An 18,302-nucleotide genomic window follows, 5' to 3' on the forward strand; every position below is an offset into this window, starting at 1 on the left:
CGACTCCTGGCTGTATTTTCCCTGCCACCAGCGGGGATCCGCAGTCCCTGGCCGGCGCTGTCCTTACGGGTTTTCAGGGCAGAAGCGATGGATGCTGTGATGCACCTGGCGCAGGTGACCTTTGGATGAGGAGCGGCCGAGGATCTGCGGTGCCGCAGACCCGACCCCAAACCTGAGCGGTGCCTCAGGGAGCGGGCACAGCCGATCCGCCACGGGCCGGGCAGGGACACGCTCCCACCGGCGCCGGGGCTGCCCAGCAAATGTTTGCCATGTTCTGTCAGCTCCGAACCGTTCTCACGGCTCCCCTCAGCCCGGGCCCGGCTGCGGGACCCCCCGTTCCCGGGATTTTCCCATTCCCGGGATCCCCCCGCTCCGCTCCCACCCCGCTCCCTCAGCGCCGGCAGCGCCCCCTCGCGGCCCTCAGGCACCGCCTCGGGAGGCCACGCCCCCTCGCCCCCGGCTCCGCCGCGGATTGGTGGGAGCGGCCGAGGGGCGCTCAGAAGCCCCGCCCTCCCCTCGCGCGGCGCCCCCTGCGGGCCCCGCGGCGCGTGCGCAGCGACGGCGGGGCGGCCCCGGCCGTTGTTGTGGAGGGGCCGGTCAAGATGGCGGCCGGGCAGGGGGGCGGTGGCGGCAACAACGGGAGCGGCGGCGGGAGCGGAGCGGCGGGGCTGGGCATCCCCGCGCACCTCACCCTCTCCTTCTCGGCCGGGCCGCACTGGGGCGCGGCCGCTCTGCCGCAGCCGCACACGGTGCGCAGCCTGGAGCGGGCCCTGGAGGAGGCGGGCAGCTCGGGCATCCTCTGCCTCAGCGGGAGGAAGCTGCGCGACTTCCCCGGCAGCGGCTGCGACCTGAGCGACACCACGCAAGCGGGTGAGGGGACTGCGGCTGTGGCGGGGACGGGGCTGCGGGGGCCGTGCGGGGCGGGTGCGGGCCCGGCCGTGCGGGCGGGGGGCGCGTCCCCGCTGTGGCGGCCGGGGACGGGCAGTGGGGGGTGCGGGCCCTGCTGCGGGGGCTGCAGCGAAGGGGTCCCTGTGGTGATAGGGCAGCGCTGCGGGAGCTGTGGGAGCAGCTGGGGGGTGACACGGCAGCGGCTGCTCTGAGTGAGGAGCCTTGGTCCCGCTGGGTGAGGGCAGGGGGGACAGTGGGGAGGCCCCACGTTTGGGGGGGCTCTCCCTGGAGGCAGCAGGACGGGGTCTGCAGGATGTGGGGGTGCAGTGGTGGGGGCTCCCCCTGCGCGCACTGGGGGCGGTTCTGCCGCGGGTGTCTCGGGGGAGCGTCCCTGCAGCTCCCTGGGAGCGGCACCCGGTGCCTCCTGAGGGCGAGCGGAGCGGGGGGTCCTGGTGGGGGCCTGGGGAGGTGGGGGGCGAGGGGCCCCAGCAGCGAGTGGCTCTGTGTGAGTGTGAACGCTCAGGGCTGTGTGTGTGCGTGTGTGACTGAAGGCACAGGGCTCTGTGTGTGTGACTGAAGGCACAGGGCTCTGTGTGTGTGACTGAAGGCACAGGGCTCTGTGTGTGTGACTGAAGGCACAGGGCTCTGTGTGTGTGTGTGTGACTGAAGGTACAGGGCTCTGTGTGTGTGTGTGTGACTGAAGGTACAGGGCTCTGTGTGTGTGTGTGTGACTGAAGGTACAGGGCTCTGTGTGTGTGTGTGTGACTGAAGGCACAGGGCTCTGTGTGTGTGTGTGACTGAAGGCACAGGGCTCTGTGTGTGTGTGTGTGACTGAAGGTACAGGGCTCTGTGTGTGTGACTGAAGGCACAGGGCTCTGTGTGTGTGACTGAAGGCACAGGGCTCTGTGTGTGTGACTGAAGGCACAGGGCTCTGTGTGTGTGTGACTGAAGGCACAGGGCTCTGTGTGTGTGTGACTGTGAAGGCACAGGGCTCTCTGTGTGTGTGTGTGACTGTGAAGGCACAGGGCTCTGTGTGTGTGTGTGACTGTGAAGGCAAAGGGCTCTGTGTGTGTGTGTGTGTGACTGTGAAGGCACAGGGCTCTGTGTGTGTGTGTGACTGGGAAGGCAAAGGGCTCTGTGTGTGTGTGTGTGTGACTGTGAAGGCACAGGGCTCTGTGTGTGTGACTGTGAAGGCACAGGGCTCTGTGTGTGTGTGTGTGTGTGACTGTGAAGGCACAGGGCTCTGTGTGTGTGTGTGTGTGTGACTGTGAAGGCACAGGGCTCTGTGTGTGTGTGTGTGACTGAAGGCACAGGGCTCTGTGTGTGTGTGTGTGACTGAAGGCACAGGGCTCTGTGTGTGTGACTGTGAAGGCACAGGGCTCTGTGTCTGTGTGTGTGACTGTGAAAGCACAGGGCTCTGTGTGTGTGTGTGTGACTGTGAAGGCACAGGGCTCTGTGTGTGTGTGTGTGTGTGTGAAGGAGGGGGGCGGCCCCAATGTCCCCTGTGTCGGTCTGTCCGTGCCATCAGGATGGGGACTTGCAGTCGGTGAGCACGGAGCGGGGTGTGCAAGGTGAACGGAGCTCTTTCTTCGCGCTCTGGGGAATCAGAGCTCCGTGCTGTGGTTGGTTTGTACCTTCAGGGCTGTGGGATCCCTGGCAGTGGAGCTGTATCACCTGGGCTACTGGGGTCGGTCCTTCTCCTCAGCTCAGCAGGAAGATGGTTCCAAGCACGGGTGCGAGGGTTGTGTGCACATCCAGCGGTGTGTGTGGAGAGCTTGGGGTATTCACCGTGTTGGTAAAGGCTTGGATATGAGTGGGCCTGCATTCACCCAGGCTTGTGGGTGAAGGAAACATGGAGGCCTTTTTCTCTACAGTTCCTAGAAAACAAAGCTACATTTTCCATGGGGGTTCTACCATACCTTGCCTGGTCTCTGATGTGCTCATGGGTTTATTTGCTGCTGGGTTACTCGTTAAAAATGGATCGTTTTGAGCAATGTGCTAGAAGAAAATATTATTGAGAGGCCAAGGATCTTTTATTCACAAATAGTAGTGGCTTTCTGAAATGTTGTTTGGGTAAATTAATGCTGTGGGGTTTTTTGTTTTGTTTTGGGGCTTTTCTTTCCCCATGGGTTATGAATCACTGGTGTATTGTTTTGAATAGGAGAGTGCCCACTGTGGTACCTTAAAATAGAAAGAGGTTCCATGAAATAATAGAAGCTGGAGTTTTCCTTGTAGTATCATAAAATGTGTTTAGTGATGTAGTTGGTCACTGCTGTGTATAAATACTCAATAACTGAAGCATTAAGGAAGAAGCATTGTAGGCATATAGGCAATCTGTTTTTAAAAAGGCTTTCTGTGTCCTGAAGTGGGTGCATCAAGGATCAGTGTTTTTTGTTTGCTTTGAATTATTACTGTTTGCATTTTGGCAGTTTTTTGGTCATTTTATTTTGAATCTCGATGTTTGAGTAAGAGCTGTCTGCAGTGATCTTGTGTTTCTGTTTTAGGATGTAGTAGAGGCCAGTCAGTGGCATCAGGATTGAATTGTTGTTGTGAACAATGGTGTGAGAATGTTTGTGGGCAGTCTCTGACAGAAATAGCTTTACTGCTTGCTGCTGTAGGATTCCCTACTGAAATAGTTGATGTGGGCCTGTGCAAGTGCCATCTCGTAACAATCCTAATGTAATGTAGGCCTGGTTTATGAGTGGATCCTGAGAAATACAAATTTTAAATGTCTTTCAAAAGGCGCTTTCAAGCAAAAGATTTGTATTCTCTATTTTAACTTGATCTGTAGAATTTTTTTGTTGGTGGGTAAATGGTGTTCTGTTGGTGAATCTTGGACATCCTTAGCAGCGTCAGTGTGGCCTGGAGCTTAGTGGGGGATCAGCAGCTGCCTCAAAGGCAAGAGTCATGTAGTTATTGGCATTTTTGTAGCAGTTATCCCTGTTACACATGGAAATATTCCCAGGGACAAGGTTCTAGGTTGAGGCTGAGCCTGGGATATGGGGGGTTGGGTCAAAACTGTTTGCAGTGTTTCACTTTCTGTTCCAAGTCAGTGACTGAATTTCAGTTCTGTGGTACTTGAAACAAAAGTTTAAAAAATCAGCCTCTAACCAATCTGGATGTAAACAATTTTTTTTCCATATTGCCAACCCTTATGCAGTAGGATCTGCAGTGTTACTGTAAACCCAGAATATTCTGCCTTTATATCAGTAAAGTCAGCAACAGCAATGCTGAAGCACAACTGCTGTTGATTTATCAAAAATAACTTGGGATTTTATTTTGCATCTAACTTACATAATGGTTTGCCAATACTTAATTTGCAAATACAGTGACATATTTTTTTCATCTTAAATTATAAGTAAAAATTATTGCTGAGCTGAAAGCATAGTGACCATATCTGACTGTTTAGGTCTTTTTTTTTTTTTTTTTTTACCTGTGAATTGTCCTTGCAGCACTTTGTGCAAGAAATCCTTATTTTATTATTTACCTGAATTTGTCTTCTGGCTGTTCAAACAGATCTTGTGCTGCTGTTAATGAACTTCTGGAAAAAAATAAAATCATAGGCCTTGAGATATCAAGAGGTATCTTGAATATTCTAGTCATTTTATGAACATGTAGTTTTGCTTCTCTCTGTGTGAGCAACATTAGGCCCCCTGGCAGTTAAGTAATTGAGTCTATCACATCAGTGTAATCATGGTCTGCTTAGCTGGAGAGTTGTGTGTTTGCTGGTTTGTTTTTTTAAAGATGGGTTCCTGTGCTGTGTTGCCATGCTGAACTAAGCCAAGCTGTGCCTTTAGTGATTTGCCCTCTTTTAGTGAGCACTTTTTACAACACGAATTTAGCAAATATGAAAGGTGCTTGACTGACAGCTCAAGGTACGATTTGTGTGCTCTGGTTAATGCAGTGGAGCCATCAGGCTTCCTTGGTCATGGCTTTGTCACAGCGGATCTGATTCCCACTTTTTAATTCTGAGGGAACTTCCAAGCAATTATAAGTAAGTGAGTGATTGCCTATAAAGAGATTAACGATTAACTTTGAAATTTCTCCTTTCTCACCACCTGCTTCCTCTTCATATCTGAGGAGTAACACCAGAGTTCAGAGTGAGCCCTCCTGTCATGGTCAGTAACAGCCTTGGCAGGGCAGGAGGAGTTCCCACCTCGAGATCCCTGTGTGTGTCTGCTGAGGGATGGGAGGAGACAGCCTGTCACAGAGACCATTATCAGCATTACTTGCATGGCTCTGATTTTTTTTTATTTTTTTTTTTTTAATCTTATTTCTGGCTCTTCTAAGGTATATAGTCATTCATGTGATTACAGATTAAACCTAACAAGCCTACAGCTTAACACTAAGTGGGAAATGCACAGGAATGTTAATTTATAATGTTGTTCTGCCTTTACAGTATACACTTCTGAACCAGGTATGTTTTCCTTTCTGAATAAAGTTATTGTTGTTTGTGGTGCCAGTGTTGACTGAATGAATGATGGCAGGTAACTGAAGAGCAACAGCAAACTCCAATATTCAGCTAAAGAAAATAATATTCATCTATGATGTATATCTTAAACCTAGATTACATTCTAGAAATCAAGCATATTGCAAAACATGGTTCTTCAGTAGGGACTCCTTCAGATTTGAATGAAAAGAGAAACTCTGGTTTGATGGTTTCTTGAGAGGAAGGGGTTAGTGTTTATGTTTGGAAATGCATCTGATGCAAAACCTGGAAGTGACAGAGTTTATAAACAAGTAATTGTGGAAATTCCCCACAATGTTTTCAGAACCTGCCCAGTGTTTGGGCTGAGAGGAAATGAGTTGTGTGTGCTTGAGGCTTTGTTGCTGAAGGCCAGTGATAAGGATCATTGTTAAGGATACTTGGTGTGATGGGCAAGTGGGGAGAAGTCTAAGTTTGGTGAGTTGAAGTTAAAACAGCTAATTATTAGTTTGCCTAGAAGGATTGCATTATGAAGAATATCACTTATATCTTAATATTAAAAACCCCAGATTCCATGTCATAGCCTTATCTGAAATACCTACAAGAAACATGTGATGTGCAATTTTTTGACTTTTTGTGTTCTCCATCCATCAGAATTACATCTGCCATTGCACTGACTATTTTTGTGCCTTGGAATATCCAGCATTTAGTGCCGTAATATTTCTGCCTTTGGTCAACTAAGGAACTTTTGTTACTACGTACTCCTACTTTGTTACTGATTGTTTGCAGAGGGTGCAAATGTATTTAAATCACAGAATGTATCGCAAAACCTCCTGTGATAAAGTGGAGTAGCCTTTACTTTTTGAGGTATTCTTTTTGGTGAAATGTGTCTTTGTGTCTTCCCATGCGTTGTGCAGCTTGTTAGAGCAGATACAAAAGTACATATTCATTTTCCCAGCATGGCTGAAATCTGTCCTTAGCAAAAAGGGAACAAAATCAGGGCTGAAGGCTGGAATTCCCCGGAAAATGTTAAGATACTTGGTACTTTTGTGTGTGTGTTAAAATTTGTACATGACAGTGTGAAGAGACTTCTGAGTTCACTACTTTTCTCTGGCTGTCCAACAGTCTAATGTTCATCATTCTTCCATCTAATCTGGGATTGTTTGCCACTTGCTGGGGAAATGTGCTACCCGGTCTGTCAGATCTAGAGAAGGCTGAGCACTTGAGGTGAAAGAAAAGAGCTCAAGTCTTATTCTCTGGTACAGACGTAAAATAGTTTTATGCTCGGCAGACGTGATCATCACACACATGTTCCCATGTGTCAGTGTATGATTTCTGAAAAAATGGTTTTGTAGTTACAAGGCTGGAAGGAACCCTGCAACCCTGGCTCTATCAGCTGCTGAGCAGCAGGTGTAGCTGCACAAGGAGGAAATCCCTGACCATCTGGGTGTTACACCAAACACTCCTTGAGTTTGTCACTTCACCTCTGTTTCAATACGTGGAAGCAGGATGTGAGGGATGAGAACTTGTGTTGAAGACTGACCTAGAACTATAAAAGGTTTATGGAAGGGTTTGCTTCAGCTTATCACATGCAGTAATGAGAGATATTATACAATTATTTTGAAGCTGATAGAAGTGGCTACAGCCATTCTTAAATGCTGCCAGGAGGTCTGGCATGAGTAGGACAGAGTCAGCAGGAGGCACCAGCAAATAAGAACAGATGCTGAAGTTGCTGTAGGGGGAGGCCTCTGTGTCTTGGGAGAACGTGCTGCAGTTGTTGCTCGACCCTGTTCACTCAGTGCTCACGAACTGTTGGTCTGCCCAGTTTCTTCAGGGTTATTTTTGCCTCACTCTTAGTGCATTTGCCTTGTTTTCCAGTGTCCTTTATCTTCCAGTGGTCTAACTTACTTGAAAAATGTTTCTGCTCAGTTTATCCAGTGACAAACCATTTTACCTGCACATAAGCAGTAAACACTGGTCCCAGTAGGTCAGTTGTAGCTTTCTGTCTCTGCCTCATGTCTGTTTAGACTGTAAACTCCTCAGGACAAAAGCCTTGGATGTATATTACTAAGCATACAGAGACTGGGGTAAGAATCTTTCCTTGGGAATTTTCTGTACACTTTAGATATTCCTTAACAAATCCAGACGTTGCTTCATTGCTGAATGGTGATTATGATGATTACCTTCCCTCGTATTACTTTTCTGTGAAACCGAAACTTGGAATTTAAAAATTTGAAAGTCAAAAAAGAAATTGTCAGAATCAAACCAATAAGTAATGGCCAATTTAAGTGGGAGGAAGATGCCCTGTGCTCTAATACACCAGCTTAATAAGTCTTGCTGACTCATCGGGAAAATACATTTCGCTCTTTCTGGTAGTGAGGCATTTTAATGATTATAGTCTAGACTAAATACTACAGTGCCAAAACAAAAAAACTTCCTGTGGGATTTTCTGCTTACCACTTCAAACTCCAAGAGATTTGTGGAGACAGGGCACCTTCAGCAGTGGAGAGGAAGATAATCCTTGACATGATGTAATACCCTTTTGACAGGATATGTGATTTTACACCTTCATATGCCAGTCTGAGGAGCGATCCTGGTGTTGTGTTCTTTATTTTCCATTTTAATCATGCTGTGCTAAAACAAGTGGACTCAGTGCAGAGTTGTAGCAAAGTGCTATCTTGTGTTGGAAATGCCTGGATCTTCCTGATGTTGCAACGTGGTGAAGAATTCCCTGAATCCATCCATCGGTTTCATCCTGGTGTTACAAAATGTGGAATATGTGACATTTACTTAAGAAAGGATGTTCTTTGATCTTTGTGTACTTTCAAGCCTAATCAATAAGAAGGAGGTGGCAGCTAACAGGCAAGCTCTAACTGATGTCCAGGTCTTAGAAAAATAAATTACTTTTTGGTAGAATTGCCTTGTTAAGATTTAGGGCTTGAGTCGCTTCAGTGATCTCAGACCTAGGGCGAGGTTAACAAAGCTTGGGAAGAAGAATCTCCACTGATAATGGACACAAAGAATGCAGAATTTATGAGCCACGAGGACATGTGGCAGAACTCCCAAGATAAGGAAGAAACTAATAAAGCCAACTCAGCAACTGGGCTGGATCAGCTCCGATGGGTAACAGGGAATTCCGGCAGGGGGAAGTTGCAGCCACTGACCCCCTGTCCATTGTAGCCTGGGAGACTGGGTCCAGTGAGGGTGGGCTGAACAGTGGGTTCCTCAAAGATACCTCGATTTCAGAGCCAGTGTGTTGGATCTGAATCATTTTTCCTCTGTAGAGTCAAGTATAGGTCTGTTCCACTTCATGAGAAAGAACTGTGGTTCAATCTGACAGGATCCTTTTTTTTGGTGGTGGTGTTGTTTAGGTCTACAGTAATAGAAGTGTGATTTTAAAAAGGATTTCTTTTCTTCAGAAGTTCTGTTTAGCTTGAAAATCCAAGAACTCAGAATCTGTCAAGTAGAGTTTCTGGTTGCCTGTACAACCCTCCCTCTGTGCTTGATGAGAAGCTTTAATTACACAGTTGTACACAGTTTCTTCATTTGTCATTTTAACCACTCAGACCGAGTCTGTAACTGAACTTATGGACATGGATAACCATAAAGCAGGTATTTCTAAGCTCTTCAGTTGTTGGATTTAAAACCCAAATGCCACTTTGATATTTCTTTGTAATACCTCTGCACAAAACCTGAAGCTATTCCCTGCTGTCAGACACCCAGTTGAAAAAAAGTAAAAGCTGCTCTTAGCCACCTCTGGTCTTGGGAGTGTTTTTCTTTCTTTCAAACAGAAGACAGCCTATGTTTCTATTTGATTTAAGAGCACAACAGATAAAAATCAAGTTAAATATTGCTACATAAGATTTTAAGAATAGACATTAACTGTAGCTTTCCTTGTGACAATTTGTGGTCAGCTTAGTTTCCTGAGAGGTTTTTGGCAGGTATATCAGATTCTTTGTTGTGCAGAAGAGCTGGTGGGTGCTCAGTTTGTTCTGTGTAATCCTTCACCACAGCTTTTAATGTTGGAGAGCAAACATTGATTTGTATGTGAAATACATAGTTACAGGCAAAAATTATGTTGCTGTAATTCTTGAATGTTCTTTGGCAGTAAGTTTGAAATTTTTTGGTCTGTTTTGCAGCTGAAATGGTTTTTGGTTTTGTCAGTATGCACAATCACTCTACATCTGGATGTGTTTTAATTGTTCATTTTGAAACATAAGTAAATAAAAAGAATTCTGTTATTTATTATTTCATTAACCAGGTTCATTTTTCCTTTGAAGGGAAAATGTTAAAACATTTCTGTGTTTAGCAACACTAGTCATGCATTAGGATTTGATCTGTGAACCTGCAAGTAGATGTGTAGAGTCTGAGGGAAATGCTGGAGATCCTAGACAGGCATCCCATTTGAGCTGAGCTCAGGAAGAGTGAGCTCAGGAAAGGAACTTAAGAGTTCCTTTCTACTGAGGTTCCAGAGAATCTGGAAAGTGTAATAAAATCAATAAGATTGGAAAAGACCTCTAAGGTCATCAAGTCCAACTGTTCACCTGACACCACCGTGTTCAGCACTAACCCATATCCCCAGGGATGAATTGGTAGTTTCAGAAGCCTGGTTCTGTTTCAGTTGTAATGGAAAGTGGTAGGAAGCTTGTGCAAAGGACTTGCTTGTGGTCAGAGAGGGGGAAAAAAATCTCTTGAATAATCTCACTTCTTCCCACCAAATCCAGTTCCCAGTTTCTGGCTTAGTGCTGGGGTTTTTTGTCTTCCCCTGCACCAGTTAACAGTGTAGGAGCAAGGAGTTTAAAACATCACTTTCTTTGGTAAACTGGATGCAGGATCCACATTGTGGTTTTATTTAGGTGAATGCAATTTGTTTTGTAGGGATTTTTGTGGGTTGGTGGTTTGTTTTTTCCTTTTTTTTTTTTTTTTCCCTCTTCTTCTATAATTTTGTATCTGAAAGCTCCAACTGAAGTTTTGGTTCATTAATGCCACCATCAAAATTCATGGCTGGCAGAATTAAGACCCTTTTAGGAAGTGGATAGACTCACACTTGGCTCTTTTAATGCATCTTTAGTTTTTCTCTTTACCCTCGTCAGGAACTGATAATTGAATTACCCAAACAGTGATAAGGTAATTACATTCCTGTAATGCAAACAAACTACAGTTTTATATCCTGTAATTACACAGGTTGAAAGAGACCTTCAAAGATCATCTGGGGCAATCTCCTGATGGGAACAAGTCCAGGTAAAGCAGGTTGCTTGGGGCCTTGTGCAGTTGATTTTTGAGAATTTCCAGTGATATTTCAGTCTTTCTGAAATGGGTTTTCTGGATTGTCCTAAAAACCTCAGTTATGTCATCCTCTGACTGAAGAAAGCTTTGTTACATAAACAATGAAATTGGTTTCTTCATGCTAAGTGCCATTTCTGTGCTTAGTAATGGAAGGCAGATCTCTTCCTGCCTTTCTTAGTTTCTCAACAAACTGGAGAAGAGCCTCAAGCATTAGCAGAGGTTGAAAAGGACAATTTTCTTAAATTTTCTTTTTTTTTTTTGTACTTGTACAGTATTTCCATGAATTTTTTGAAGATTAAAAGATAGAAACAAATATTAGTGATTACACCAAAGACTAATTCTTAGACTGTGTAGGTATTCTGTGCTGAAATACCACATCAGAAACTGGAATTAAACATGCAGGTGTTTCTGTAGTATCTCTGGTTGAGACTAGTTTTTTCTTCTCCAGAATTATCATCCATGAAAGACTTAATAAGTTTTATCCATGTTCTCTGTGGTGATCTCAGATTTATGTTTAGATTGGCTGAAAGTGTATCTTTGGGCTGAGGTCTGAATGTTTGTTTTTATGCATCTGTTGACTTCTGTAGGACTAATTATATAGTTACAGTTGTGCTTAGATGTTTTTGGCTTAGACTTTGGTTGGCTTAGGCTAAAGCATTGCTAGAAAAGCTGGCTAGGAAAATGTGTATGTGTGACAAGTTAGGAGAGCAGTTCTGGATTTTGCAGGGTGGGGGATGTGGTTTTATTTAATCCAGTTTCTAAATAAGGTTTTGAAGCACTTTGAGCAAACAAAGCCTAACACCAATATCCTGGATCAACAGCATATTTTTATGAAAAATATTACAATATCAAGAGGAGGTTCAAGTGTAAATTTCTCAGCTAAGCCTTGTTTTCAAATTCAACATGCAGTGTGTGTAAAGTGTGAATATAAAACGACTGTACCAGTTTAAATAAAAGGCCAGTCTGTTCTATCAGCATGTTTCTGGTGGTAAGCAGTAATGCATGCTTAGGGAAAAGTGCAAAACCAAGGCAAATGGGATGTTAATACTATTTAACTACCTTGCTGCACACTGCTGTAACCTGACAGCTTGAGCTTTTTGTTTTTCCTTTTGATCATGGCTTAAATTTATACAAGATAGCTTCTTATTTCTAATAGCTTCCCTTCCAGGCTGACTGATTTCCTAAAATTCTTTCCTTTTGATCTTCCAGTATATTTTCTTTTAGTCACTGTCTTACAGTCAGTAAAGACATTACCTTTTTCTGTCAAAAAAACCAGCTGCAACCAACTTCTTCATATTTTTCTAGTTCCCTTTTTAAATTTAACCTTAGTAATGGTGTAGTTCTCACATTTATTGTTCCTGCAGAGATAGTGGATTGAAATACCCTGTGATCCATGAGCAGGCATGGAGAGTGTCTTCTATTTAGTTGTCACATAACGCTCCCACTGAGAGTTTTCCAGCCTAAACTGGTTAAGCAAAGGATTCCTACAATCTCAATTCTAGAGGAGTTGTCATCTTAAATCATCTGTGGTTCTGCATTTAGCAGCTTTCCTTGCTCCTCCAGTCTATTAACCCTTACAAAACCATTCTCAAGTGCCAGCAGCTTGCTTATATTTCAGTTGAGATGATTTCTCATTTTCTCATTTCACTGGAAGCCTGTCTTGTTTATAGAGGAACACTCTACTCCAGAAGTTTCTTACCGTATTTTCTTGGCCATCCATTGTGTTTTTAGTCTTCAAAAAATACCTAAATTGCATAAGCTTCACATTTACATTTTATTTAGCATAATAGACAATATAATCTCAAACTTTTTGCTTGTGAAAATATTTTTGGAGTAGAAACAATTTTTTAGTTTGGATAAAAATAGCATTACTTGTTTTTAAAAAGCTGTAAGTACATTCAATATAAGAATGTTGTGGAAAGCCATAGACACTTGAATCTTTCTCCTTAGAAAAATCTGAACCCCTGGGGCTATTTTAATACTGCTTTGGAATGAAAAATTGCTTGGCAGAGAAGTCAGGCAATCTCCCATCACTTTATTTACCTTTTTATTTTATTATTGGCAGATAGTGCATGCCATTTCCTATTTTAATAGGACTTCTGGGTTTCATAACAAAAGTGTAATCCCTGCCCCACAGCAGGGCAACAGAAAGCATTGTTTTCAGCAAAGTGGTTTCTGCAGCAATACACAAATATTGTCAGCTTGGTATGTGTTTGCTCCTACTGTGAAGTTGTGGTTTTGTAGGAGGGTGCACTGAGGGGCTTCAACCAGACTGTGCCAATGGGATTTTTGTCAGGCCAAGCTGGAAACCACAGCTGGTTTTATATTGCCTGGTGAGTACTGCACCCCTGGGCCACTCACTGCCCAGAGCAATCAGTTGATGCATCCTGTAGTTGTTGTCTGTCCTGCCTCTGGGTTTTGTTTCTGCAGAAGAAACAGCAAAGCTGGTTTTTAACCTGTCTCTTACCCAGACGTGTGGTTGAGATGTGGCTGGATGCAAATACAGCAGCAAAGTTTTCGTGGTGCCCAGGAGTCTTTCAGTTCAAATAAAACCTCCAGTGCTGCTCTTGGGGTTGGTGGAAGTAGAGTGGGTTCTGTCATCTGTGTTTTGTGCTAGACTTCAGTTCCCTTTGCAGCTGCTGCTAAAACCAAATCAGGAAGAGGCTTAGAGCTGTTTTTTTCAGAATGGGGTTGTATCAAAGGCTGTTCATCCTGTGGTGGAGGTTGTAGAACCCTGCCAGCAGTAAAGCTGTACATCTTCTCTGCATGCAGTTGTCTCGATCTGCTGAATATTAGAACAAGAGAGCATTTGTTTAAACTAAAAGAGGTTTTGCAGAAAACTTTCATGTGAAAGTTGTCATTTTTCTGTAACATTTTGAAAATTGATGTGATGGGAAACAGAAAACAAACCTCACCGATTGTGAAAACTTTCTCAAGCTGCGCTAATTTTTTTAATTAGTGTGTTTTAGTTGGGCTGTTCAGTTTTAGTTAACTTTATTTTCACACAGTTCATTAAGAATGTCACTCCTGCAACGTAGCTCTGTCTCTTTGTGCCTCTTGCTGCTAGAGTTTGCAGAGTTCAGCATCAGCAGAGCATGCCCTGATCTACAGGAAGACTTGGTGATACTTCAGCTTGAGAATGTTTCTTAGAAATGATGGAGTGGCAACCAGTTAGGTCACAAAATGTCACATATTCTAGACTTCAAGAGGTAAAGTTGAGGCTACTGCCACTGGAAGGCGATCTTGGAGTCATAGAATCATCTCAGTTGGAAAAGACCTCTGAGATGGTCAAGTCCAGCCCGTGATCCAACCCCACCCTGGTTCCCAGCCCATGGCACTGATGCCGCATCCACACTCTCGCCTCAAACACCTCCAGGGGTGGTGACTCCACCAGCTCCCTGGGCAGCCCATTCCAATGGCTGATCACTCTCTCTGTAAAAAATTTCTTCCTAATATCCAACCTAAACCTCCTCTGGCACAGCTTAAGACTGTGCCCTCTTGTCCTGCTGCTGGTTCCTGGGAGAAGAGCCCAACCAACACCTGGCTCCAACCTCCTGTCGGGTACTTTTAGAGAGTGATGCTGCTCATGGCTGGTTTGTCAGGCTGTTCAACTCTGTTTGAGCCTGACAGTGTCTTTGAGCCACTTTTCCAACTGCTTTCTAGACTTTTTGCAGAACTACATGTTTGTTCAAATGATAATGTGATGGGAACTGAACAGACACACAGTTATTCCATGTGAGTGTTAAAAACTGAGAACTAAAGCCTGAAATAGCAAGGGATCTGTATTGCTTCTCTGTTAAAAGAGTTTGTTCAGCATTTCTGAGAAACCACATCCTTTTGAAATATCTTGGGTTGGGAACCAGAGTTACTTTCAGAAGAGCAGGCAGTTGTTCTCCAGTAAATATCTCCAGTAAAGGTCTTCCCAGGTAGTTTGGGGGACTTCTGATGATACAGGTTTTGGTAGTTAACTGATAATTTCCAGGATTCTTAGGTCACATCTCATTTATATTTTCTGGACCTTTTCAAGGCCAACCAGAGGTGCTGTGTATATTGGTAATGTGCTGTTTTGTCCTAACTTCTGCATGCAGATTTGCATAATGCAGTCATGCATTGTCAGAATAACTCTAGCTCAAGTATTATGTTTCTGTTGTCAGAGATATCTCCTCTTGCTGCTTTTAGGGAAGGCTAAATTGCATCCTGATTTTTATAGGTAATTGGTTTTTGCAACTTTATCCTCTCTTTAGCTAAATCCTAAATATGTAGCTGGAGAAAGTCCCAGTTATTGTGCTTGCAATAAAGACTATTTTTTAGATGAGAATTGTAGTTCTTAAAATAAATGTTAAGGCTTTCTGGGGAACTTGGCTTTAGCATTGCAGATATATTGTACAATGACATTAGATTCTGATGTAGCTGTCAAACAGGAAAAATAACGTGGGCTGGGTTTGTACCTTGACTTACTGTTGTTCCTGGAGTTGGAGGGGAAGAAATCCCAGAACTGCACAGAACAAAGACTTGATAGAGGAGGGACAATCCTAGTTGATATTCAGTGTCATTGTAAATGTAACTGTGTAGTGGGAAATGTATTTTTGAATTCCTGTCATTCTTCTATTTTCTGTTGTAATTGCATATTAAGCAATAATCTTTTAGTATCTTAAGTCTCTTTTGTGTATTAATTATATGCAGCAGCATCTGCTAAAACTGAATTATTTTACACTTCTTGCAACACCTTAATTTTTAGGAGTATGACAAGAATATCAGTGAGAACTTTTATCTCCTCTTACTGCAGGGAAAATTTTGACTAAAAAAGGATTTTTTCTTTTTTCTTTGCTTGTAGATCTTTCAAAGAACAGATTTACTGAAATTCCTCCTGATGTCTGGCTGTTTGCACCACTGGAAACTTTAAATTTGTATCACAACTGCATCAAATCCATTCCAGAATCTATTAAAAACCTGCAAATGCTCACCTACCTTAACATTAGGTGAGTAATGGTGGTTATTTTTGATCCTGTATAACTTATCTCATTGGGGAGTTGGCCTTTTACTTCACCAGGTCATTGGGTTTGCTTTGATGTTTGCATTGAGTTTCTTTTTGATGTTATGCAGACAGACAGTGTTCAGAAACTACAGGTGTAAAAACTTGGTGCTCTCAAGAGCATTCTTTACATCCACTGCTGTATTGCTCTTTTTAAACTTGGGAAACATATGGTTGGATCTTCTCACAAGAACAGAAGAGGGATATGAGCTCTGGAAGGAGAGGGAATCTAAAAGAACCCACCTGACCTTGTTTTCCACAATATTCCTTGTTTCTGGTATTGACTACATAAGTCCAAAACAGATTTCTCAGTTAAGAGCTATTTAAATCCCTGAAACCTGCTGTGTCTCAAAATGTGCAAATATCAGTCCTCAGAGTGATAATTCAAGCGTGATGTGCTCTGTGGCAACTCCAAAGAGGCTTAATGTGATCTAAAACTGCAGCATTTTCTGAAGGAAATTTGGCCCAACTTCCTTCAGCAACAACCCGTTTCTCTTCTGATGGTGTCTGAGGTGCTGAATTCACTTCTTTGCACAGAGAAGGTTTGTAGTTCTGACTGAGCTTTGCATGTTCTTTCAAGAATTGACTCTCCTGACCATCCTTTTCCCAGCTGTGCTTTGTCAGTCTCTCTGCTCATGTCCAGGGCCTGTTTTCCCAGTGCAGGAACACGTGGGCTGTGGGATTGGGGAACAGGCTCAAATCCTGCCCTGCTGCTTCAGGTGCTTTGTTACAGAAGAAAACCACATGATCCTAAATTCTAATTTTGGAATCAGATGGTGGAAAAAAATGTATTGTGCAATTCATAGTAAAGCAGGCAGCTCCTAAAAAAAACCCAAACCAAAAAAAAGGAGGAAATCTGTTGAAGTGGCACAGGGAACGACTTTCATTGCCACGTTTTTATAATCCATTCAAAAAAATGCACTTGCACATTATATTTTTTATTCTTATGTTCTCCAACTAAAAAAACCTGGCATATCTGCCTGAAATACAACATAAAAAGAGACTTAATGCATACCTATATCAAAAACTTATTTGTGTTCACTTAGAATTAACAGAATAATACATTGCTTTCGTAGAGATACTGTTGGAAGTTTCATTTTATGGTATAAAAACTGCAGTCTGTCTTTGATGCTGAAATGTGGCAAGGACATAAATTTATTTTTGTTGGTTTTGCAGCCCTATGAACTGCAGTCATGGAGAACATCATCTAAAAAGGTTGGGGTTTTTTAATAGGAAAACAGTGCCTTGGGTTTTTTTTTAATAGGAAAACAGTTCCCTGAATGTCAATTAAGCACTAAAACTTCCAGTTTTTTCGTAATGTTGTGTGAACACAAATATCACCACTTAAATTATTTTTTGTCAAAAATAGAATTAGTTCTACTTAAATCAACAACAAGTACTGATTTTTTTTTTTTTTTTTTTTTTTTACTTTTCTGTGTGAAAGGAATTGCTTTCATACCACACTTGAACAAGCTTATTTTCCAGTGACTTCTTTTAAATTTACAAGTACCTTATTAGAAAAACTTGGTGTATTTCTGACAGTGGAAGTCCAAGAATGTTGGTAGTTTTTTCGATAAGGATTTAAATCAAATAGTGGGTAACAGTGTATTTCTTGTGTACAGAGCAGATACATGTGATGTCAAACATCATTTTTTTTAATGGATTTCTCTGCACATTTCAGCATTAGATTCTCTCCTAGCACATACTCATTTCATCAAGCAAAATTGGGACCTAAAATTCACATACCTGAGAGAGGCTGTATCTGGTGAGGAATTCTTGGTGGAGATTGTAGCTGAAATGTAGATGAAATCATAATAGGTGGAGAATGTCTTCTGTCATAGGAGAAAAGTTGTGCAATGTGCATCTCAGACTCCCTTTAAGGCTTAAAAAAAAGGATTATAATCCAACCTTGCTTGTCCCTTTGTCTTTCTCTCAAGTCGAAATCTTTTGTCGACGTTGCCAAAATATCTGTTTGATCTTCCACTGAAAGTTCTGGTTGTCAGTAATAACAAGCTGGTCTCCATTCCAGAGGAAATTGGGAAGTTGAGAGATCTGATGGAGCTGGTAAGTACAACTGCGAATCTTTATACTTAAAGTAAACTTATAAGCAGTGTATTTTTCAGTATAATTATAGATTAATATTTTTAAAATACAGAACTACAAAATTTAAATTCAGCTACTGTGTTTTATTGGGTTTTGAGATGAAATTAAAGGTAAAATATATTGTATTTGAAAAATAAGGTTAAACAGAAATCAATATGTTGGGTCAACTAAAGCTTAAGGGAGGGGCTCATAAATAAAATTGCTTTTGAGATGATTTCATTTGAGTCCCTTGTATGTTGTTAAAAATGATGAATTTTCTGTTTACCTTCTTTACAGTAGTCATAATTCTATTTATTTGCTTTGTATGTTATGAGGAATATTATTTCCAGCTACAGAGTTCATCTCTATGTATTCTGATACAAGTTCTGTCCTTCAGTCATTGTTGTGTTGTTCTGTGGGTTGGTTTTTTCCCCCCCCTCACATTTCTGCTCTTTCTTTATTTTGTTTGGGGTGAATGGAATGATAAGCAATATTCACAATCTGTGCAACACGTGGCATACTAAGATTTTGTGCTTTGTCATCCATTACTTTTTCGATATTTTGGGCTTTTCTGATCATTGCTCCCTG

General features: G+C 42.8%; 1 protein-coding gene across 6 annotated transcripts in view; it reads left to right on the forward strand.

Annotated features, from left to right (window-relative positions):
* The first annotated feature begins 587 nt into the window (after nt 1-587).
* Nucleotides 588-18,302, forward strand: part of LRCH2 (leucine rich repeats and calponin homology domain containing 2) — a 46,349-nt gene continuing 28,634 nt past the window's right edge. For 5 of the 6 annotated variants that reach the window (XR_004359691.1, XM_032702464.1, XM_032702466.1 and 2 more), the window contains exons 1-3: nt 602-870; nt 15,435-15,579; nt 17,570-17,696. Coding sequence is in view for 5 of the 6 variants with exons in the window: in XM_032702464.1 (XP_032558355.1) it covers nt 603-870; nt 15,435-15,579; nt 17,570-17,696 (540 nt within the window). In the remaining variant the exon portion in view is untranslated. Of the gene's footprint in view, nt 871-15,434; nt 15,580-17,569; nt 17,697-18,302 lie in introns of all 6 variants that reach the window. The other variant, XM_032702469.1, reaches the window with a different exon arrangement.

This window comes from Chiroxiphia lanceolata, chromosome 14, assembly GCF_009829145.1.
Source record: "Chiroxiphia lanceolata isolate bChiLan1 chromosome 14, bChiLan1.pri, whole genome shotgun sequence".
NCBI classification, from domain to species: Eukaryota; Metazoa; Chordata; class Aves; order Passeriformes; family Pipridae; genus Chiroxiphia; species Chiroxiphia lanceolata.